Genomic DNA, 25,059 nt, shown 5'->3' with positions numbered 1-25,059 from the left:
CTGGTTAGTGACTAAAATTCAAAGAAAAAAAGTGGAGCTGAAATTTCATTTAACATGATATTGCTTCAAGTCTATTAAAGAGTTTCTTGAAACAAAGTTGTAATGTTGTAATTCCAGTTTTATTAAGTGCCTAAAACAAAATTTTAATAATTAAATTCTTATATTTCCTAGTTTTTTCAATATTATGTGTAATGGGTATGTGTACTATGTGGTACTTTAACCAGGATGAATGTATGCTTTCATTATATTTTCAATTATCATTGCTCCTCCAATTTTACTGTGTCCATTGACATTCATGAAACATACATAGCCTTAACCTTTACAAATATTTTCGAATGACAGATCTTTGGAACTTATCATCTTCTTTTAAAATTCACAATGTTCAGTTGAAGAGCTCCCTAGGATGTCATAAAGTGCAAATGAGAAAAACACAAGAACACATAATGCCATTAAATTTCTGACAAGTATGTTGATAAATCAACAACCAAAATGTCACCTGAAGATGGCAGTAATTGACCATAACTTGTGGCTATTAAATATAAAGTGTTTTTCTGAACTACAGAGTTTTTTGTAGCTGTAATAGTTCAACACAGTCATTGACACTGCCTTCAAAAATGTTTATGTACAAAGCTATGTTCACCTGAAATATATAGGTATAACTGTTTTGAACTGTCATTGATTTGCCATGTATCAATTTTACAATTTACATGCAGATTTCACCTACACAATAAATAAAATTGAACTGATGAGTAAATTATGAAATAAAGTATGGTAGATGTAAAGGAGATCTACCTTCCTTACCATTAAATTTTGACAAAAATGTTTGCATTTATGGAACACTTCTGGGAATGCAAATGATGGAAGGATCAGCAGTTACTTTTACTCCTTCCATTATTCTCATTGCTTGTGATATTAAAGAACATACTTAAACAATGGAAACTCCAGGTAGGAACATCAACACTGTAAGAAAAGATAGATTGCTACTTACCATAAAGAAAACACGTTAAGTTGCAGACAGGAATAATTAAAAGACGCTTGCACAAAGCTTTTGGCCACAGCCTTCATCAGCAAAAGAGAAACACACACCAGTCGTACACTCAAGTAAGCACACCTCACGCACACATAACCTCCTACCAAGCTCCTGGAGTTGGTGGCCATACGTGTGTGAGGTGTGCTTGTTTATGTGTATGAATGGTGTGTGTTTTGCTGATGAAGACTGTAGCCGAAAGCTTTGTGTAAGTGTCTTTTAATTGTGCCTGTCTGCAGCTTAAAGTGTCTTGTTTATGGTAAGTAGCAACTATCTCTTCCTACATTGTTCAAAGGGCATACTTAGTAACAAAAATATATAGAGGCACAGAGGATCTTATTTGTGTTAGCACAGCATCAATAGTCCCCACCCTCTGTTGATGATGTTCCAAATGACTGACAGATGATGTACAAACTTGATGACTTTGTTCTCGTAACATAGTTTTTTCTGTAATTGAGTCTACTGTTGATAAGACAGTACTTCACTACAAATTTTGACATCTCACTTTCAATATATGAAGCTAAAAATTATATTTATGACACTATAGATGGAAATGAAACATGAACCACATGCATAAAGAAAAATTCCTAAAATGAACATATTGTTGTTAGTTGCTAAGTTTTATTTACACAAGTGTATGCAAACTGCTACTAATCAGGCAAACTTGATATCAAAAGGTACTGTAGTTATACAGCACAGAAATTTGGTTGTGGAAATCAGAACTCAAAATAGTATATTATAGTGATAAAATTATCTAAATCGCAATTAATATCTTGTGGAAGAGAACTTACAAAACGGATGTTGTTACATTCTTAAATATATCATATAATGAGAACCCAAGATCAGGATAAAGTATAAGGCAGGTCTAAATACTGTCATTATAATGTTATAATACCTCCACACTCTGAAACACTAGCAGTTAATTTTATAAAATATTTACAGACAAATAAAATGCATTTACTTTTTATTACCTTTAATGTGTAAATTCCTTCTAATAGTATTCTCCAGAATTCTCCTCTTTGTGTTGTGTTGAAGGTGACATTGCGTCCAATTAATGAGATTCTTGCTCCAGGTACAGCAATTCCAGTATCACCATCAATTACCACACCATGAATACCCTGATGAACTTGCTCAATAAACTGAAGAAGGGGCTGCAAAAATTGAGAAGAAGTGAAGCCTTGTGTAATAGTTGTGAACTAACCTAATGCCTGTTTCTGTAGCAGTAAGCATTAGGGTCTACTGCGTTTGGAATGTGGTAATTTGCAAAATAAGTAATTTAGTTCAAAAAACTGCTCTTCAAAACTAAATGAAACAATGGAAACTCCAGGTAGGAATATCGGCAAAGTGAGAAAGGACAGATTGCTACTTACCACAAAGAAGGCTCGTTAAGTTGCAGGCAGGCACAATTAAAAGTCACTTACATAATGCTTTCGGCCACAGCCTTCATCAGTAAAAAAGAGGCACACGCCATTCATACAGACAAGCAAGCACACCTCATGCACATGACTGCCAGCTCCAGCATCTCAGGCCGTAATGCATTACTGATGAAGGCTGTGGCCAAAAGCTTTATGTAAATGTCTTAATTGTGCCTGCCTGCAACTTAACAAGTCTTCTTTATGGTAAATTGCAATTTGTCTTTGTCTACATTGTTGCTTTTAAAAACTTTTTAACATTATTTTTATAAACAGTTTTTATCATCCTTCACAGGACTAAATATTATTACTCAAAATCATTATCTAAAACTACCTAACACTATTTCCCTACACAGTTCTCATTTGTGAAATATTTTAATGAAATAACAGTATTTAAAATTTTGATACTTGATATATTTCATTGAACAACTTTTTACTGTCGAAATAGGCAAATTCTGAGATTGTACAAAACCATGAAGAATGGGAATCCATGTAAGTACTTTCAGCATTGCTTTCATATGGAATATCATACTACTGCCTACAAAAAAATTGTGCATGTCATTTTTGATTATGCAGTTTGTCAGTTGATATTGGAACTTTGAGCTTTTTTGACAGTTGTGTAGGACGGGTTAACACAGTTGTGAATTACAGTTTACAGCAGCCATTTCAGGTCTGGATTAACAGACTGGACTAAGGCCAAGACTTAGAAATCAGTGAAAGATTCTTGTGATGCTTTGTGTCTAGTAGTTTCAGTCTAGACATCTCCATTAGCTTCAATGCTCTGAAGGCTGTGAGCAGCAGAACTCAGACAACTCAATATGTTGAAAACAGTCTAACAGTAAAGTGAGTAAGGTAGTCTAGTAATAAAAAACAAAACACTTGTAAGCTGTATTCATGAAAGGTACATATTAGAACTGGTACAAAAGTCAATTAGTGAGTTTAACACGGTAATGGTAAAAAATATTTTTAGAACAGGTGCAAAGTTCAGATAAAAGCACCTGTGATTGAAGTTCTTTGGGAAAATATCTTCGAATCAAATATAATGTGACTGCATTGGTGTGCAGGCAACCCAGCTTTAATTAGTCAGTTTAGAATGCTAGGGATGGTACAAGAAATACACCTTAATGCTCTTACAATAAATGAAACATTACATGAAAATTTTCTGAGGACCCTGTTGAATAACAAAAATGGAATAAGCATATACATAGTTGCAGAAACTGAGCTCAGCCTGGAATGTCTGAGGATGAAAGTTTCCCTCATTGTATTGACCTGGATATTGTACAGAAATATCTACTAAAATGGAGACTAGAAATGTCTGTTGTAAATGAGCGCTGTATTGAGTGCACTTAGAAGTATGAAAAAATTGTTTCTGATAGTTTGCAGGATACCAACACATACCAGTTTTAAAATTCATTACCAGTAAGTAATTAGAAAATATACTAATAAGATTTGCTACAGATGAGAGTGAAGTATATGGTAATTATAATACTGATTTCAGCTCAGTTACTACTGATCAAGGGCACTTAGTGTTGCCAATGTCCAGCTTTGATGTCTCCCTAAATTAACTTTACGGGCCCGGACAGAAGGACACAAGCAACAACAACTGGTATTTTTTTTTTTTTTTTGTAAACACAATTGTCTCATAAAATAGATGTCAGCCTCATAAAAAATGATCTGTCTGAACATGATACTTCAAATGGCATTAATAAAGCTTCCCTAGCAACCAGATTTAGCCAACGTGGGAAAAGCACAGTTTCACTGAATTATAAATGCTGTCTTAGTCACAATATTCAGAGAAAATTAACTAAATGAGCAGTGAGGAAAAATGTATCACAGGTACACAATAGTTAAGAAATTGAATTATTTCCTGAAAATATTATTGCAATATTATGAATCCAATTTTTCCTTACAACAGCCCAAGAAAAGTTACAGAAGAAGCCAAGAAAACAGGTACTTAACATCTGCAATAAAAATCTTGTTCCAGGAAAACAGAGCTTTATTCAGTGCAAAGGATTAACTCTAATCAACACTTGGAGGTGGGGGGAAAAATGCTATAGGCAAAAAAATTCAAGATTTCAGTAGCAAATCAAAGGCTGTGAGGAGAATTGTAAGGCATGTAACAAACAGACATGCTCTGCAGATCATATTCAACTCCCCAATGAAAGTATTAGCAAGACAGATGATGCAAAATTCAAAAACTTTGCCTCTGAAATCAATGAATTCTTCCCAATAGTAGCTGAAAACATAGACAGATGAAAACTGATTTTCAAAACCATTTGGTTTACTTAGACAGGTATGTGTATCCCACCAGCAGATATAAGTTTTGCTAAACCTGCTGTTTAAAGGATCACAAAAATCATTAGGCCATTGAAAAGCAATAACTCTTTTCATTACGATGAAATTTCAAGCAAAGTAGTACAATCTCACATTAACTTGATAGTACTTCCTCTTGAATTAATCATGTAACCAGTCTGTGAGTCAATGTGCATTTCTGAAGTGCTGAAATATGATTTTTGTGGAATAATATATACAGCAACAGTAACTCATTGAAATATTTCATTATTATGTACCTTATTGGCACACCCAGCAAAGGAAACCAACTGCACTTCATTTTAATTACAAGGTAACAGGAACTGTAAATGCATCTGACGATGGCAACGTGGTATTGAGATGTGTTGTGCTAATGAAATTTATTAATTATTTATAATTGAACATAAACAGTAACATCTGCAATAATATAAAAAATAAATGAAAAGAAATTAAAAAATAAGTAAAAAGTTAAAAAAAGTTTTTTTTGCAATTGTGACTGTTTAGATTCAGTTTTAAATGTATGATTTCATAATCTCAGTTCCAGCAGAACTAAATAAAAAAAAATTATGCTGTTGCCATACGAGTATATTGTAATCCTGCAGTCTTCAATTGTGTAAATAATAAAACACTGTCATATCCTAACTTTTAATGCCTAATACCAGGCAGTTTCAGTTCAGATTCCTCGCATATAATTGGTATTGAAATTAAAACTATTTATTTAATTTTTTTGAACTTATTTTGCAATTCAACAGTAAATTCATGATGCAGTTACTCAACAAATGAAATGTTACCACATGACATTTAATTTCTAAAGTACCGTAGATGAAATTTTAGTCCAGTTGCCATAGATACTAGTCATGCTGTTATAATCTTCAGTTTTAGATATGATTTTACGCAGCTCCTCATGCTAATCTATTCTGTGCAAGTCTCATTATCTCTGTATAACTATTGCCAACTACAAACATTTGAACTTGCTCACTGTGTTCACATCTTGGTCTCCTAAAATTTTAACTCCTTATGCTTTTCTCTATGACAATATTAATTATTCCTTGATGCAACAAGACCTATCAATTTATGAATTCTTATAATCAAGCTATGCCATAAACCTTTTATCTCCCCAATTTGATTCTATAACTCTCAGTTGGATAGCCGATACATCCAGTTAATCTTCAGCATTCTTCTGCAACACAAATTTCAAAAGTTTGCACTCTCTTCATCTTGGTACTGCTTATCATCCTCGTCTCACTTCCATATAATGTTACACTCCATAAAATACATATTCATTGCTAATCTATTTTCTTTTTCAGAGTATATTTCCTTTCTATTGGCAGCATATACCTTATATTTTCTGCACTTCTGTTATTGTCAGTTATTTTATTGCCCAAACTGCAAAATTCACTGTTACTTTCAGCTTCTCATTTGCTATCTAATTCCTCCAGCATCTGATTCCTGCAGCATCACCTGAGTTAATTTCATTACATTGCATAACCCTTGTATTACTTTTAAAAATATTACTTCCTCCTGCATACATCTCATGAAATTACCATGGTGAAAATACAGAGGCTTACTAACAACCATTCTTCACATATGCCATTCCTGGGTGGAACAGGGTAGGGAGGGAACAGTTAGTGGTGCCAGAAGTACCCTCTGCCATATACTGTCAGGCGGCTTGCCCAGTATTTCTGTGGATATAGACATAGATGATTTTCAATCTTATAATATGTTTTCAAGAGGATTATTCATTCCATTTAACTGTACTTCCAAGTCCTTTCATGGCTTTGACAGTATTATAATTATTTCTTCTTCTTGAACATTAATCCCTTTCCTTTTTCATTGTCCAATTTAATGACTGAATTAAATGGGCAATAAGCTACTATTCTGTTTCACTCTTATGAATGGCAATATTATGACAAGGGTAGATTGCTACTCAACATATAGAGGAGATGTTGAGTTCCAGACAAGCATAACAGAAAGACTGCTATTTATGTGAGCTTTCAGTCAAAAGGCTTTCTTTTAATGTACAAAACACACACACATTTGCACAAGCACACATTGTCTCTGGTCACTGAAGACGAACTGTGAGAAATTTCAGTAGTGAGGGTAAGGCAGTGGCTGGGGTGGGAATGGGGAGGGGGAGGGATAGCAGGATTTGGGTGGAGGAGGGTGTGGTGCTCCTTGTGGGAGCATGCAGGGGTGTGGTGGGGGCAGGGTAGTGCTGCTAGGTGCATTTGGGTGATTTGTGTGTGTGTGGGGGGGGGGGGGGGGGGGAGGGGGGTATAGGAGGGAGCAGAAAAGGAGACAGATAGAGGAATGGAAAAAAAGGGAGACTAGTGGGTGTGTTGGTAGAATGGATAGCTCTGTAGTGCTAGAGTCAGAGCAGTGAAGGGAAGATGTGGGCGAAGGACACTCTTCTCTGTGTTACTATCTCCTTTTAATATACTCCAACTCTAAAAATGTTGTGTGGTTTCTCTAAAGCTTGCTTATTACCTTTCATTCCTAATAACTTCAGAATTTCAATAAATGTTTTCCAGCCTAGATTGTCAAAAACTTTTTCTTCCTTTATCCTAACAAGTAAGATTGTACATTCAGTAATGCCTCATGTACTCCCATATTTCACCTGAACCCAATATTATCCTTTCTCAGATTGGTTTTCTACAGTTCTGTCCTTCAGCAGATAATTCATGCAAGTAGTTTGTAACCATGAGTTATTAAAGTAATGGTTTGTGATACTGACACAGGCCAGCATAAAAATTATCATAAAATTATAGAACACCATTTTATTGCAACTAACCTCCTTGTTGCTATTCCACAATCCCTCCAATTGACTTGCTATTGGATATTTGCAGCATGACAGTTCCAGTGTAATTTCAAAACAGTCATGCTTAAAATAATTGTAATCTTGCATGCCACCTGTTGAAAAAGTTATATATGTCATTTCAATTTATACCCTGTTTTGTAATGTTTGCCAGTGTGCAAGCAACATAAAATATTGATGTATCATGTACATTTTCATAGAAAAATATTTTCAACAATTTCACATACCTGTAAGAGGATACCATGCTGCCCCATTAGTTATTCCATGTTCAAATACTTTATATCTATCACAGTGGGTATTATGCATTGTGGGATGAGTGGCAGCATACTTGTATGCTATGTATTTAAAAACATCATCATCAGGAGTTGGTGATTCCTCATGCATACGTCCAGTAACTGTAAAATCAAAATTAAATATGTTAATAATGTTAGCAGGGTCTCTGAAAGTGAGTATCAGAGACAGATAGTATAGACGGGCACAGGTCACTCTTCAGGCATATTTATTTCCTGTTACAATATATTCAATCTCTGGGCATACTCATAACAAGTTTGAATATCTATGTATAAAAGTGCCACAAAGTTTCCTTGTCTGCTATTATATACTCCTAATTTGTTCTTGTGTATCTGTTCTGTCAATTACTTTGTAGTTTTGTTTTGTAGTTCTTTGCTCTAACATCCTTAAAAATTCACATGTGGCTCATATCCAAATGGATGCTTCCAGGATAAATTTTGTACTGAATGATGCTATTTCTAAACGTATTTTAACTTTAAATTAACATTTCATTGCTGGTCATTGAAATTGCACCATCATGAAGGTGGGAGCCAACAAACACTAAAAATAGCATGAAGTGAAGTACATGCTTGGATGTGCGACTAATTAATGTTTCAGCACAACTGCAAAAAGTAGGGAGGGGGAACACCATCCACATTCTGCACAGAGGGAAAAATTCTACAGTGTGTTTCTCATTCAGGAACTGCAGAGAGAGAGATGTTGTTTGCTTAGCCTTACAGTAGTGTACAACCAGGTCATTTACCTTGGCTCAGGATGTGGGCCTGTTTGGAACCAGATATTTGTTTACATGGACTGTGCAATGACATCTAGAGCACCAAGGACTGTCAGCATGGTGATCACTGTTGCACTCTCTCTTGATGCAACAGTAGACAGTGGTGCCTCCAACTACAGCATTGGCTAAGGAATGGCATCACATTGTTTTTTCACATGTCTTCATTTTGTTTACAGCATCACAATGGAGGTATGCATTTGAGGAGAGACTGAAGAGAATGAACATTGCCAGCTTGTATTTATCATTGTTATATTGCCCCAGCACCTGTATGTCAATCTTTTTAGAGATGGTTGCGGGACTCAGCTGTTCAATACAGGATGTCAAATGAAACACCTTTCTGCCATCTAGTTTCAAACCTTATTTTATTTGGCAACCAGTTTCAGCCTGAATATAGTGTAGTAAAATGCTGAAACTGATTGTCAAATAATATAAGCTCTGAAACTAGAAGGCTGAAAGGTGTTTCATTTGACATCCACTATCATCTCTGCATTGCACAGACAATAATTTGGATAGCAGCCATTACATTTATAACATGTTAAGACCAGAGGCTATGCCTCATCTTTCAGTTCTCCATGATGTGGAGTATTTTCAACTGTTGTCCTGGCCAGTGCATTCTCCAGATCTCTGAACTAATACATATGTTCGTGGCTTTCTGAGTGACTATTTACTCAACACAGTTACCTCTGATCTACATAGCTGTTACATTTCTGACATGATGAGGAGGTCAGAGGCTGTGCCCTATCTTCAAGGTCTCCACATGTTGGCCATCTGTCCTGACCTTCTGCAACAGAGAGAGTGTTCAACTGTTGCTCTGCACAGCATGCTCTGCACATCTCTCACCTATGGAAAACATCTGGTCATGAATTGCTGAGAGTATGGCATGCTTATACTGACCAGCCACCATGACCAAGCTCATTTGGTCTCAATGCTCAGCTGGGTTAGACTTCTTGACGCTGCCACAGGTGCAGCTTTTTGCACTAATTTTCACACCTTGTATGCCTCCAAATCACCAAAAAATTTAATAATGTATTCTTCCTACTGTCATTTTTGTTATTAATCCTGGTGTTTCACTTTTAATGACCTGCAGTGCATTTTGTGCAATATCAATTGACAACTTCAAACATAGGAGGATAGAATATTTTTGCTAGCACTGTTATCACTGCTAATACAAATATTATTTTTTCCTTCTTTTTCTTAACTAATATATACACAGTATTTATCTGAAATGTCAAAATTATTTTATGAAATATATTTTTCTAGTACTTGTTTAGAGAGTGACTTATGTTTGACTGATTACAGTTACATAAATATGATGTATAGAATCATTATACTTAGGAAAATATTAATTATTAAGATTCATATCCACTTAAGAGTTTAACCACTAATAAGTGTTTGTTTTAGGAGTAGTAATGATACATAATTTTAAAGCCCTATTTTCCTTCAGTGTAATGAAAACTTTATCTTCTTTCAAAAAATTTTACTTTAGGAAATATTACTATTTAAAAGTGCTGTTGTCAAAAGAAACATAGTGCTATTCACATTGTAGTGTGTAAAACTTTTGAAAATTCATAACTGACATTTTACAGCCCTAAATTTTCTGTTAGTGAAGATATATAGATATATATGATTCCTGAGGAAGCATGATAGCATAGTTAATGAAATATTTCAAATACAACATTTTGGTTCTAGAATAATCTTTGGGGTCTTTAGCCGAATGAGATTTTCACTCTGCAGCGGAGTATGCACTGATATGAAACTTCCTGGCAGATTAAAACTGTGTGCCGGACCGAGACTCGAACTCGGGACCTTTGCCTTCCGCAGGTAAGTGCTCTACCAACTGAGCTACTGAAGCACGACTCACGCCCCATCCTCACAGCTTTACAGCACCATTGAAAGTCAGCATTAGGCCACAGTGTGAAGTCCAGTTGTTAGGCAGTCATCATTCACAATCTGGAATTCATGTTGCTAGCTCACCTTTGAGTTCAGTCTACATCTGTTTCTGTCTAGTTACAATTGTGATAATTCTTCTGGTTAATCATGTCTTGTATTGTCAGTTACTGTTAAGCTATCATCAAAGTTAGCCTCTGCTAGTTACAGCCGACATGGCTAAACAGCCTGTAGTAATATTGTGACACAATTATAAATTTGTTAGACTGCTTGAAGTCACTGTAGTGAACTGATTTCATTTTGGGCAAAATAATGAGCAGTACAAAATACAAGCTGATTCTCATTTTTGAGTTTGTGGAAGTAACTGTGTATTGACTACAGTTTACATTTTGGTAATGTCAGTTTGGTTATTTCAAAAAATTATCAATTTCATTTACTGATCAGTTGAGGAGACAATATACAAGGTACAATGCTCAGTAATCTTACACAAACATATGCAGCAGTTTTATAGTTCCATTCACCATTTTTACTACTGTTTTGAAAAATATTCCCAAGAATGAATATTAGAAAGTGTTATACCCAAAATATTATTCAGAAGTTTTATTTATGTTTTACAGATGTTATATTCGTGTTCTGTAGAATATATAAGAGCTACATTGTGTATGAAAATGTAAAGGTCTCAGATTATCACATATGCAGTGGTATCTTCCTAAAGTTGTTTCTTAATATAGTCACATTGTCAGGAAACTGCAGTTCTGTCATCAGCACTCTTATTCTCCTTATAACTCCCCTCCCTCCCTCCCCCCCTCCCTCCCCAGCATGTTTGAGTGTGCAGATACCCACTTACATTCTGATGGGGAGGAACACAGACTTCTGAGTACACTCATGTGTTCATTCCAATATTTGATTGATTGATACGTTCATTCATTTGTGTAACAATACAAATTGTTTGGACGTCGTCAATTGTCTCAATTTGTGCATACAACTGAGAATATTGTTTACAAAAGTGGTAGCAACCTGAGAAAGTGACACCTGTGAAAAATTATTGAATGTTTATTAAAATGTTATGCATAATAAATTAATGTGATTTGGTAATTAACAATGTGACATTGTCCAGTTACTGACCTAGGAGTTTTTCTGATTCTAACTAAACAAATATTTTTCTTGATCCCTAATTATCTGCTATGAAGGCTAAACACACCAAGACAAATCACACACATGCAGCTGATTAGGAACAATGTAAAGTGACAGTACTCAAGGCACTATAAATAATTTAGAACATGGAAGTGCAAACACACAACATGGCTTGTGAGTTAAATTAGAAACAAGGTGCCATAATGACCAAAATAAAAAACACTCATCTGTGATACTGTCACTAAAAAGTTTGTGTTTTCTTGCTTGTGAAATTCTACACCAACTTAAGCAGCAAAAAAAACTAAAACCACAACAATATGGCGTTACTGTACTGCCAGTTAAAACAGAAAAGTGAAATAATAATGTGGTCAGTAATGTGCACTACATCATGCTGTAAAAAATTAAAGTATAGAACCACCAGATAAGTTTTTCCAGATGGCTGTTATGTCCTGTCCTTCTGTAGACTGGTTCAAAAGTGCAAATGCAGCATCCCAAGCTGAAGACAAAATCAAAAATTATCTTGTTGTGGCTAGTGCATGTCTTTGATCACTGTGTGATATTTGGAACATGAAGAAATTAGTACACTAATAAACAGTTGTCAAATGTGTACACACAGGAAATCAGTATACTAATAACCTGAATTTTTGTAAGTGGATACTTAATCACTGATACAAAAGTTTATGCAGTAGTGAATGGCCATCTTGATCATGAGCCAACACTAGTCATACTAAACAACTTATATAATTACAACAATATGGTATCAAGGAAAACAGTTGCAGTTTTTAATGAACAGACAACAGAATGTTTGAAGAGAGTCTTACAGTAAGCTGATTGGAGGGATTTATATATTGTGACAGATGTCAATTTAAAATTCATTCTATTTACAGATGAGTTTCTGTCAAGCTTTAATAGCTGTATTCCCAAGAAAACTAACAAGACATCAAAAAAGCCCTAGATTGGACAAGGAAAAGAAATTTGTTTGAAACGGTTATAATATATGGAGAAGTAGAACTGATTACATATTACAAGAAATGCTGAGCTGTGTTAAGAAAACTAATTAAAAATAAAATAAATCTCCATGTAATGTGTGAAATCAAGAAAACAAATAACTAATCTGTGTGGGCAACAGTTGAAAGGGAAACTGAAACATTAATTAAAATGTTTGAGGACTTTGTTATTTAAGAAAACAGCCAAATAGTAAATGATAGCAGTCAGGTAGCCAAAGTATATACAGTTCTTTAAAGCAGCTCACAAGATTAGCATTGACATTTCAAGTGATAAAGCAGTTGATTATATGCAAGAAGCAGAAATAGTTTTCTTTGCTGATGTTTCAAGTATTATAATCAGTTGTAATTGAGTAACTCAAATCAAAGAATGGGAAATCCAAGATGGAATGTAACAATATTGTGAGAAGAACAGTTGCCACTCACCATATAGTGGAGATGCCGAGTCACAGATAGGCAAAACATTGGCCTTGGTCAACAATAGACAAACATACACACACAAATAGACACACTCATGCATATGCAACTCTCACACACAACTGGAGTCTCAGGCAACTGAAATGACACTGCAGTGTGGCTTCAGTTGCCTGAGATGGCAGTCATGTGTGTGAGTTGTGCTTGCATGAGTGCGTTTATGTGTGTGCATATCTGTGTCTGTTGTTGATGAAGGCCAGTGCCCGAAAGTTTTAATTGTGAGAGTCTTTTTGTGGTGCCTCTCTGCGACTCAGCATCTCCGCTATATGGTGAATGGCAACTTTCCTATTTGAGTAACTGCAACACTTGAAAATGTAAATTATATTTTCTCGAAAATAAATAACTGGCTGTTACCAAATTGAGTGTCACTGAATTTATATATATGTGGGTAAATCAATAAATTAAACAGAATATTCTAAATTGTTATGTGTTTATATGGAAAGAATCTGAACTGGAAGTCAGATGTTACAGATCTTCATAAAAGTGTAAGCTCTGCAACTTTTGCATTAAGTAGGTATCAGAGTTTTGGAGATGAAAATGTCAAAAATTTGAGTTACTTTCCCTATTTCATTCAATAATGTCTTGTGGTATCATATTCTAAGGTAGTTCATCATCGAGGAGAAAAAGTTTATGTAGCAAAGAAGTAGGTAGTAAGGATAATACGTGGTGTCCACATCAGAACCTCTTGCAGGTAACTCTTCAAACATTCAGGCATACTGACAACAATCTCACAGTTTATTTACTCTCCTATGAACTTTGTTGTCAACGTTCAGTTACAATTTGAAAATATTTTTAAATATAATATGGTACTACAAGGAGAAATGATTCACGCTATCCATCATTATAGTAATCCGTAAGGGGCAAGGGAGGGGTTACTGAATTTTAATTCATCAGAGAATTTTCAAGTACTCCTGGAAATGATTGGTTGTAATTTTGCTAAACCACAGATTTAGAATCATCAAATGCAGAGAGGAACACTGTAGCTTTAGCAAATACTGGTTACTTAATTGTCAGGCCATTCTTGGGAAATCAATCATTTTCTTGTCATAGTGACAATTTCACTGCTGTTTTGTAGTTATGGCGAATGTGAGCCTTATAAGAATATAGTTGTAATAGAACCTCCAATATTTCTGTGTTGCTTCGTTGCACAGCTCTTATCAAACTACAGAAACAGACAGTCTGAGCACCCAGCACAATGTGAACATAAGTGAAACTCACCTGCCTGACATCCATCCCAATTCCCACAATGACACCCAATTCACATACTGCCCCCCATTAATTGCAATACTGTTTACTATTTGTCTCAGACAAACAAGACCTACCAAGTCTAGCCGAGAATGCATCCAATTTTACAGGGCAGAGTAGTTGTATTAGACTCTAAAGAACATGCTGCATCATAGGAGGGTATGTATATATTATATCTGTGAAACCAGATGCACTAGTCGACAAGAACTACCATTTTCTGGGCTATCAGAGAAGAAAAAGAATTATGAAATTACAAGATTGAAGAAATGTCCTATCCAGAAGTTGGTACCTACTCAAACTACAGGGGGCACAACACAGTGGAGCATCAAGTCATAGAGTTACAAATAAAGTCCAGTTGCCATAGTTACATAGTAATGGGTCAAACCAGAGAAATGAGGAAAATCTTGGATCAATCCTCTGGTAGTAACAGTCACTTCTACTGACCAATTTGGTGGTTGTTGTAGAATGTTTTGTACAATCATCTTGCCAAATGCCATCCCTGATTTATGCACTATTTGAATAAATGTTCAAAACACATTCTTCAACTTTTATCATATGCTTCACCAAATCAACTTTTATTACAGGGTATGTTCCACAAGTAATGCGACCAAATTCATAAAAAGTCATTTATTGAATACATTCACACAAATAACCAAAAATTTTCAAAATAGCACCCTCTTGCATTGATACACTTCTGCAGGTGGTGTTTCCATGCCTGGAAGGCATCCTGGAATGCCTTTTTTGGAATGTCCTTTAGCGGTGATGTAACATGTGCCTGGATGCTTTCAATCGTGTCCCGATGTTTTCCTTTCATGACTCCTTTTAACCGAGGAAACAGAAAAAAGTCAGTGGGAGCCAGGTCAGGACTGCAGGAAGGCTGGGGAACCAATGGGATCTTGTCCTGGCCAGGAAGTCGTTGACAATGAAGGCATTGTGACTCGGCGCGTTGTCGTGGTGAACTTCCACGGGTCCTTGATGTCGTTTCGGCACTGCGAGTCAGTCTTTTGAGCACTTCCAAGTAGAAAGCTGAGTTCACTGTAGTCCCAGTAGGTACGAATTCATGGTGGACAGTGCCTCTGATGCCAAAGAAGACAATGAGCATGGTTTTGATCCTGGGCTTGCTCATGCATGCCTTCTTGGGATGAGGCGACGATGGGGTGTGCCACTCTGAACTCTGCCTTTTTGTCTCAGGGACATACTCAAAAATCCACCATTCATCACCAGTGATAACTGAGTTTAAAAAATGAGGATCATTTTCACACATTTCCAACATTTCTCGGCACCGAAGCACTCACATATGCTTGTTTCATCGGTCAACACTTTTCGGACGAGTTGGCACACACCTTTCTCATGCTAAAATCTTCAGTCACATTGCAGAAAATGGTTGTTTTTGACATGTTTAGAGTTTGTGCTATCAATAGAAGGCTCAGCTGTCTGTCAGAGTTCTAACAATTGTGCACACGCGTCACATTTTTGTTGACTCGTGCGGTTGATGGCTGTCCACTGGGAGGTTAGTCAGTGATCTCCTCTCGGCCCTCCATGAATGACTTGTGCCATCCGAAAACTTATGATTTAGACAAGCAATCAGACCCAAAGTGATTCTGAAATAATGGAAATGTTTTGGTGGCAGACTTCCCAAGTTTAACGCAAAATTTGATAGTGTACCATTGCTCTACAGAATGATCCATTGTGCCGTGTTACTTAACAAGGTTGACAGAAATGCACAACCTGACTCTCCGGAAGCTCGCAGCCAAATGAGATAAAGAGTGTTTTGAAGCTAACACCCGCCTCCACTTAGCCCTGCCAGTTACAACATGCTGTGGTGTACCGTTGCATCAGTAAAAAATTGGTTGCATTACTTATGGAACGCACTCTATATAATGGATAGTCTCATTCTTATATAGCAGTGACATCACTGGTGCTCACTTTGACATCATATTAAGCCATATTTTCATCTTGCATCTGCCATCCCACATGATTGTCAGGTACCATGTTGTGCCTGAAACATCTTTCTTGTAAGTGTTACAAGAGATTATGGTCTTAATAGCTTCTTTTATTTCAATAACCCAGAAATCATTAAGCCTCATTATGGTAGTAGTTTCAGCAAATACATTTTATGTGCATTTTGAGAACTTATACAGCTAGCATTGCTTTTCCTGGATATGATACTTCAATCTGGTGTCATTCTATCATATGCAGATATGCCTAACATAATGTAGTTCAGTTTTGCGTGGTATTTTGTAAATGCCACTGAGCTCCTAATGTTTCCAAAATACTGTGTGATTGTGGACAATACTAAATTGGTTTGTCAGACCTTCAGCATGACAGAACAGTGTTGGATAATAGAACCTGAGGACAGATTGTGACTACACTTTCTATAGAAATTGGCACTGTTTGAACATGTTTTGGGAAGTTGAAATCAATGATAAAAGTAGTCTTGAAATGGAGATAAAAAGGTTGCGAGAAGGACTGACAGCCTGGACTGACGGTATGTAGAAAAATCAATAAATATGAGCTCTCAATAGATTTGTAATGTAAACATTAATAAGATATTGGGAAAGGCTGGGTTGAACACAAACAACTGAATCAGTAAAGATAACTTTTCACTATTTAATTGAGAGTTTCAGGAGCAGATGGGCATGTAAGTGAAAATGTGAAACAGAACTCAGCTTAGAAATCTGTATATATCTGAATGATAAAAGATCATTTTCAGGTTGATGCTGTTTAAGAAGTCATTAAACATGTGTAAATTATATTCTCTGCATGGGAAATGTGTAAGGGACACAGCTGAATCTAGGCTGAATCTACAGAGCACAAAGTTGCATTTTAACACTTCCTAACGTTTGTTTTTCATTACGCTGCATGAAGATCCCCACTGTTACTAGAGACAAAAAGGGTACCATTATAATGCCTACAGTTTCTTCTTAAAATTTCTCTTTCCATTTCAACTGCTCGAGTTTGCAGGTTTATAATCATGAATGTGAAAATTTCTGTTTACAAATGAAGTCTTCCACTGCCATACAGAAGGATGATACTTCTTGTGAGAAGACTAGGTCTCCTTCACTTTTCATCCATGTTAGTACACATTATCTGTCAAGAAATGTCAAATTACAAGTTATTTACCCTGAAAAAATGAAATGAAAAGCACTTGTCTCCTGAGGAAACCGTCTCAAGCTTCCTTTGGTTGTGAGATACTGTATTCTTTCATGCCACTGAGATTGCCTGGGACTCTAGAGATGATGCATGGATCTTTCTCTGAGCCAGTTCATAATTAGGATGGGATACAGAATGAAATGTTCACTGTGCAGCAGAGTGTACACTGATATGACGTTTCCTGACAGATTAAAACTGTGTGCCAAACTGAGGCTCGAACTTGGTTTCTTTGCCTTTCGTGGGCGAATGCTCTACTGGATGAGCTACCCAAGCACAACTGATGACCCATCCACACACTCCTTGTGAGTCCTGATTGGGTAGCCTTTGGAAGACAGAGTTTCTGAGTTTGAGTCTCGGTCTACCATACAGTTTTAATCTACCAGGAAGTTTCAGTATGGGATATGTTGCAAGCTGCCACAAGGTCCACAAAAATTGTTGTTTTGTGTAACTTGATTCTACAGAACTCTAGGAATTGTAGGTAATAATAGGCAGGATAACACATCCTGCATTTGTCACAGTATTTTAGGGTGTCAACTCCTACTATTATGTTGTCTTCTCCAGCAGTTGCTGCATGGCACCAAAGTCTTGAATTAAACACATTCATTCTCTATAACTGAAGTGTCACACAAGTGTGACATCAAGCCCAATATTTATGCTAGATGACTATAAATCTAGGTACCAGGTGTCTCAAATACTATTTGTTGAGTACAGTCCCAGTGTACTGAACACAATTACACATACTAGTAAAAGAGCATGATTTCCTTCACTGGAATGTGATCTAAAGTTGTTAACAAAATGTTTGAAAAATTTATTAGTGTTGTAATGAATGGTTTGGTATTCATGAAGTTATGGAGACAACAATACTGGACTCACCTGTCTAGATGTACTTAACTGTCATATGTGTATTACACAATAACAATGTTATAACAGAAGAAACTTATTTTCTGATTATACTTTTTTTATTTGTAGAGAGTGAAATTGGACTGGCAAAAAAACAAATCATTGATGCAAAGAAAGAAATTATATGGTAAACTTACTGTCTTCAGGTGTGTTGTCATATGGATAATTTGCCACAAGAGCTCCAGCGTGGAGGGAAGCAGATAACACAAATGGTATACGTTCCAGCCAGTTTATAATAGCTGTAGTCTCTGGTTGTCTTGGATGTGTGTTTTTTCGGAATGCATCTGGGAAATTTCTGTTGAGGTCTACATCTTTCTTGTTGGTCCTGTTTTAATAAGAATTGAAGCTATATCAGAACTTTTCCTCCTAGAAATATATGGGCATTGACTGTAATAATGATATCCGGGAAGTGTAATATCAGTGTTAACTGAGAAAATCAGTAAACTGCAAACTGAAACTCTCAACTGTAAGTAACAGTTGCACATCATATTACCCTGATGCCATCAAAATTATAAGAACAATGAATACAATAAATACTATTGAAACTGATGAAAAGCTCTCAAGTTTCCAGTTGGGCATCAATATTAAAATATGGCAACATTTCAATGAGTATGTAACAGACTGACATTTGGGAGGACAACAGTTCAACCATGTGTCCAGTCATCCTGATTTAGGTTTTGCATGATTTACCTAAATTGCTTAAGGCTAATGTCAGGATGGTTCCTTCTAAAGCACATGGCCGCTTTCCTTGTCCATCCCTCTCTAATCTGAGTTTATGCTGTCTCTAACAATGTTGTTGTTGATAGAATGTTAAACACTAATCTGCTCCTCCTTTTCCATGAGTAAGGTAGGACTATACTATTTTTGTTGTCATACCACCACTGACGTTAATTCTTCTTATCCCATTTTGTTAAGAGCACTTGTGTGACAGTTACACAAAACAGGTAATTTCTTAGTCTTGCCTTATTTCATTAAAGTTTACTACACACAGGATAGATTTAGACCACTGATGACAACAGTATATTTGCTTATTACAGAAATGTTTTATTTAAAAGAATGTTCATGTTTATTGTTCATACAAAGAGTGTGAAGTTCAAATTTTCAGTGAGAAAAAAGCTATTTATTGCTGAAGTAGCATAGCTCATTTCAAAACCTTCATTCTTGTCTTTTCAACAAATGTTTTACTTTTTTCCCAAAAGCTTTATGTTTCAAAAGTTACTCATACTAAAAATTTTAGTAATCTATAAAATTCTAATTATAAGTAGTGCTTATTTCCAAAATTCAGTACCCTATTTTCAAGTATTTGATTCCAAAAATGGCTACGTTAGCTACAGCATCTTGTTAGTTAATTAATTATTAAGTTTGAAAAATATCACTTTCTTGAAACTATCACTGTGTAAATAGAAATTATACTCACAAAGTAGTACCTATTAATTTGCCTTTTTTCTAGTTATGCAGCTGTAATCAGTCTGTTTCTTTGCTTATTGTGTCCTTGATTTTGCTATTTTTTATGTTAATCTTCAAAATAAGTAAATCAATTTATTGCTTTAATCATACTCCCATCTATAAAAATATGTGATCTACAGAGCCACAGTTAGTTCGTGTCCTACTATAAAAATGAACAGTCTGAGCCAAGCAGTAAACTAGACACAGACTATGTTGCCTGATGTTATTTTCAGTATTTATTAATCAGTCAGTGCCAGGCTGTGTAAAAATGTGAATCCTCTCACCCCGTAAGAGTAGTGAACAACAGCCACAACATTTCAGCAATAAGATATGCTGATGAACTGACCTCCCAGGGGCATACATCAACTTATGTCTCCCATCCTACAAGCCATTCCCTATGTATTCTACACCTGAAGGAGGGCAAGAAGGTGACTGCATCAGAGCCTGCGGCCAGTAATGCCTGGAAGGGTGCACTTTTTGTTGTAGTATGAGTGTTGTTACTCTGTCCACACTGGCTGCCAGAATGTTGTGCTTGCTGAGTGTCTTCTTAATTAAGCCAAGTGCTGGTCCCCAAGCCTTACTGGGATTCTAGCTTCAGTCACAGTTGATGAGATTATCCCTGGCATGTATTTTGATGGCCTCTCTAGTGATGCTGCCTCAGGATTTGGAAGTTGATACTAAAATCCTGGAATGTTCATATGACAGTGCATGAGTCTTGGACAAATAGTGCTCTGTGACCATCAGATTGTCGGGATACATTAGTTGGGTGTGCCACTGGAGTTCACAGAATCAGTCTTTGATGATGCACACTATTTTCTTGGTACAAGTCTTGCCACATTGGCTTGGAGTCTCCTTCCACAGAGATCATCTTTGATGCTCCCCAATAATGCCTGTGTTTTATTGGGTAGGTAAAAGACTTCTTACTTGGTGCTTTTTCAGTGTGCACCCAATTTTTCCAACAGCATGCTGGTGTATAGTGAAGAGGCAGTAGCTACCTCTTTCTCTGTGACCTCACCCATCTCCACAGGTTGCATTGTAGTGGAGGGGCACAGAAGCCACTCCAGGTAATCACTTTTTAGCATACAGTTCTGAGGTCTTCAAGTTCTCAGAAACACTTTCTGCATCTGAGATGGTGCACAATCTGTGTACAGGGTGTACATAAAGTCTGGGAATACTTTCAATTATTTATTGCACAAGAACTAAACACTGTACAATGTCATACAAATTGTGTTTTGAAGAGAAACTCTGAAAGTTTTTTTATACAAACATTCAGTATGTGAACCATGAGTGACCTGGCAGATGTCAATGCAGTAATCGAGTTCTTGCCATATGCATTCCAGAGTGGCATCGTCGACTGTGGCAGTCGCTTCCCATATTCTCTCCAGGAACTCTGTTACATCACTTGGTAGATGTGAGACATACACAAGATCTTTAATGTGTCCCCACTGAAAAAGTCACACGGAGTGAGATCTAGTGATCGGGCAGGCCATTTCTTGAAACAGCTGTCCCCTTCTGCAGCACAGCCAATCCATCGATGCAGCAGCTCCATTTTCAGGTACCCATGAACTTCACGATGAATATGGGGTGAAGCCCCATCCTGCTGAAAGATGAATGGAGAGTCTGATTGCATTTGAGGCATCAGCCATTGCTACAACATGTCCAAGTAGAATCATCCAGAGACAGTGCTCTTGACAAAGAATAATGGCCCATACAGTTTTTGATGTGACAAGGCACAAAAAACATTTACCTTTGAGGAATCACATTCAAATTCAATGAATTCATGTGGATGCTTTGCACCCCAGATTCGACAGTTATGCCTGTTCACTTTCCCATTAGCGTGAAAAGTGGTTTTGCCACTAAAAATTAAGTGATCAATAATGCCATCCCCATCCTCTTGGAATTGTTGCAACTGTGAACAAAACTCAAAATGCTTGTCTTTGCCGTCATCATTGAGCTTGTTCCCTAGCTCCAATTTGAATGGTTTCATAGATAGCTTCTGTTGCAAGATATTCCACACTGTCATTGGAGCCATTTCGAGTTCATGGGATGCAATAACGCTCTAATTTCTTTGCACTCTTTATGAATGTCTCTCATGCATACTCCACATTCACATCACTCACACTGGGATATCTGCTTCTCTTTGCCAGGCACAAGCAACCTGTCGTAACGAATTTTTTGTGCCAATGGTAAATGGCCTTCCTTGTTAGTGGCTTCTTACCGTACTTGGTTCTAAACATTCATTGAACAGCTGTAGCACACTTGTTTTTGTCGAACTCCAACACAGAGAAAGATCACTCTGCACCTGAACTCATCGCATTTGTGACTAGCACTGACTATCGGCAAATTACCAAACTTTGCTGTAGTGGTATACATGAAAGAAACTTTCATGGTTTCTCTTCAAAATTACATATGTATGATATCTGTACAATGTTTTCTTCTTGTTCAATAAATAATTGAAAGTGTTCCCTGAGTTTATGTACACCCTGCACTAGTGTTTTCAGCACTCTGTTCCTCTGTGCAGGGTGGTGGCATCTGTATGATGCAAGAGCAGGTCAATGTGCATTTTCTTCTAATACACACTGTGACCCAGGATGCCTCCAGCTATTGTCTCAACCATGACATCAAGGAATGGCAAATTTCCATAGAAGGGTACTCAGAAAAACACTGAGTAAGAACTGCTTTTAACCACCCAACAAAACATAGAGGTTACTGGAATTGTTAAAGATACCTTGGTTTGTAGAAGGCCACAGTGTGACAGATTCCTTGCCAATGTGGCAAGACATATATCGGACAAATAGTTCAGATTCAGATTCTTTATTAGTCATTCAGCATTGTTACATGCAATAGACTTCGTCAGTGTCACACTGAACTAGTATATCGCAAATGTTGGCAGTCTCAGAATACTGTTTGTCTGAAACTCATAAAAAAAATTAAGAACCTACCAGGATTTTAGGACACACTTCCAGACACTGGGACATTGCCATTAGAAATATCATTGAAAAACCCACTAGAAGCAGCCTTATCAATAGGGACTGCAGATGCAATCACAGCAAGGCCTGCCCAGGAACCAGCATTAGATCTAATGAAGAAGATAATCAGCAAACACAAAATTCTAGTGGCCAGGACAGATGGAGTAACTACACCCACATTACTGCAACTGATGCACCCTGCCGTGCATCACCAGCCACAGGGGCTGCCACTGTTAACCTCCTTGGCCATACACTTTCAGGGGCAAACTCTCTATGACATGGCTTGTGGGGGGAGAGGTATTTAATTTGAATGTGTGCCCTCAGGAGATCAATTCACCAATGCACTGCTGATGGTGACATGCCTGAACACCAAAATATTGTGCCCATTGGACACTAGGAAATAGCAGTACTCCACAGACAGTTCAATCATCAAATACACAGCAAGAAATATATGTCAATGTGGGAGTTAAAATATGAACTGTACAGCTGAATAAACTTATTTCAGAATAAAGAATCTGAGCTTTTCATGATATTTGTTGTTGAGGTATATATTGTCACAATGTACTAAATTTCATGATGTGTGTGCCAACAGTTAACATAAGTACTGTTTCATCATCATGGCTGACGACAACATTTTCAGGTGATCCAGTTCATAATTATTCAATGGCTAAAGAGCTGAATATGTTTAGAAATTGCAGAAGTACTTGAGTATTGTATTATTCACCAAAACAGTTGGTTTTGGGGAAGGAGACCAGACAGCGAGGTCATCGGTCTCATCGGATTAGGGAAGGATGGGGAAGGAAGTCAGCCGTGCCCTTTGAAAGGAACCATCCTGGCATTTGCCAGGAGCGATTTAGGGAAATCACGGAAAACCTAAATCAGGATTGCCGGATGCGGGATTGAACCGGCGTCCTCCCGAATGGGAGTCCAGTGTCTAACCACTGCGCCACCTCGCTCGGTCACCAAAACAGTTATGATTAGCATATTATTTCCATGATTGTTACATCTTATTGAAATTCAATTAGAAGTAGGCCCCTTACAATAAAAGTTGCATGCAGACCAGTAGCATTTTTGAGAGACAGGGAGATAACGCTAACTTCAAACTGTCACCAGAAACACAAGAGCAATTGACTCTAGTAACTTGTGGAAATTGATTTATATAGCATGTTTAAATGTATAAGACATTTGATGGTTTCTGTAATTGAAGTATGAAATCCACTATCAACAGTAACCATTTTTCAGTAACAAAGCAGTTATACATGATTCATAATGGATTTGATGGTAGAGGGTGGTTTAATTTTTGATCTAATATAGCAGGCCTCAATGGATCGAAAATGACCACAGGGGAGAAGCTATTCTGGATGGATTTCAGAAATGGTAGCTAAGACTTATACTACTGCATAACATGTAAATTTATTGAAATATAATTGATATGTTTTTACACCTCATGGATTGTTAAAAAGTTTCAAAGAAAAATAAGTCACTTATAACACAAAACAGGCAACTCAGAACTATGTGGGATGTCCTGGAGAAGCTACTCTTAAACATAGTATCATGCAGATCCCTTGAACAAAAAAACTGTGCCCAGTAACTCTACATCAATATCCACATGAAAGGTAACAGAAATGATCACAAAACTATCATCTAATCTCACCAGTGTCCATCTGTTGTAAAATCTTTATTAGGTATTCTGAGCGCAAACATACTTAGATATTTCAAACTGAATGATCTTCATGCAAACTAGAATGGACACCATAAACATTAGTCATGCTTTTCTCGCATGAGCTCCTAAAATCCATGAACCAACACAACCAGATACACGTAGTATTTATTGACTTCCAAAATGCATTTGACCAAGCATAAGTGACTTATGCAGAAGGTTGAAATTAACAGTACAGGTAGTCTACAAAAACCAGCAGAGTCCTCTAACTGGGGAGGTATCAAGAATGGTGTCCCACAGGGTTCAGTCTTGGGTCCTTATTGTTCTTAATATATATTAACGACTTGCCACTCTCTATTCATGATGCTAAGTTAGTTCTTTTTGTTGATGATACAAGTATAGTAATCACACTCAAGAAGCATGAATCAGCTGAGGAAATTGCAAATAATGTCTTTCAGAAAATTATTAAGTGGTTCTCTACAAATGTACTCTCACTAAATTTTTAAAAATCACAGTTTATACAATTCTGTACAGTAAATGGCATAAGACCATTGATAAAT

General features: G+C 36.7%; 1 protein-coding gene across 2 annotated transcripts in view; it reads right to left on the bottom strand.

Moving 5' to 3' along the window:
* The window catches only part of LOC124785435 (carboxypeptidase D-like), a 156,284-nt gene that overhangs the window by 5,252 nt on the left and 125,973 nt on the right, over window positions 1–25,059 (bottom strand). Inside the window, exons 5-9 of one of the 2 annotated variants that reach the window (XM_047254181.1) lie at window positions 18,562–18,749; window positions 12,067–12,144; window positions 7,792–7,959; window positions 7,541–7,659; window positions 1,999–2,178 (exon numbers count right to left, since the gene is read on the bottom strand). In XM_047254181.1, coding sequence (XP_047110137.1) covers window positions 1,999–2,178; window positions 7,541–7,659; window positions 7,792–7,959; window positions 12,067–12,144; window positions 18,562–18,749 — 733 coding nt within the window. The remainder of the gene's footprint in view (window positions 1–1,998; window positions 2,179–7,540; window positions 7,660–7,791; window positions 7,960–12,066; window positions 12,145–18,561; window positions 18,750–25,059) is intronic. The other variant, XM_047254182.1, reaches the window with a different exon arrangement.

Source organism: Schistocerca piceifrons, chromosome 1 (assembly GCF_021461385.2).
Source record: "Schistocerca piceifrons isolate TAMUIC-IGC-003096 chromosome 1, iqSchPice1.1, whole genome shotgun sequence".
Lineage (NCBI taxonomy): Eukaryota > Metazoa > Arthropoda > Insecta > Orthoptera > Acrididae > Schistocerca > Schistocerca piceifrons.
This window is presented reverse-complemented; position numbering and strand designations above follow the sequence as displayed.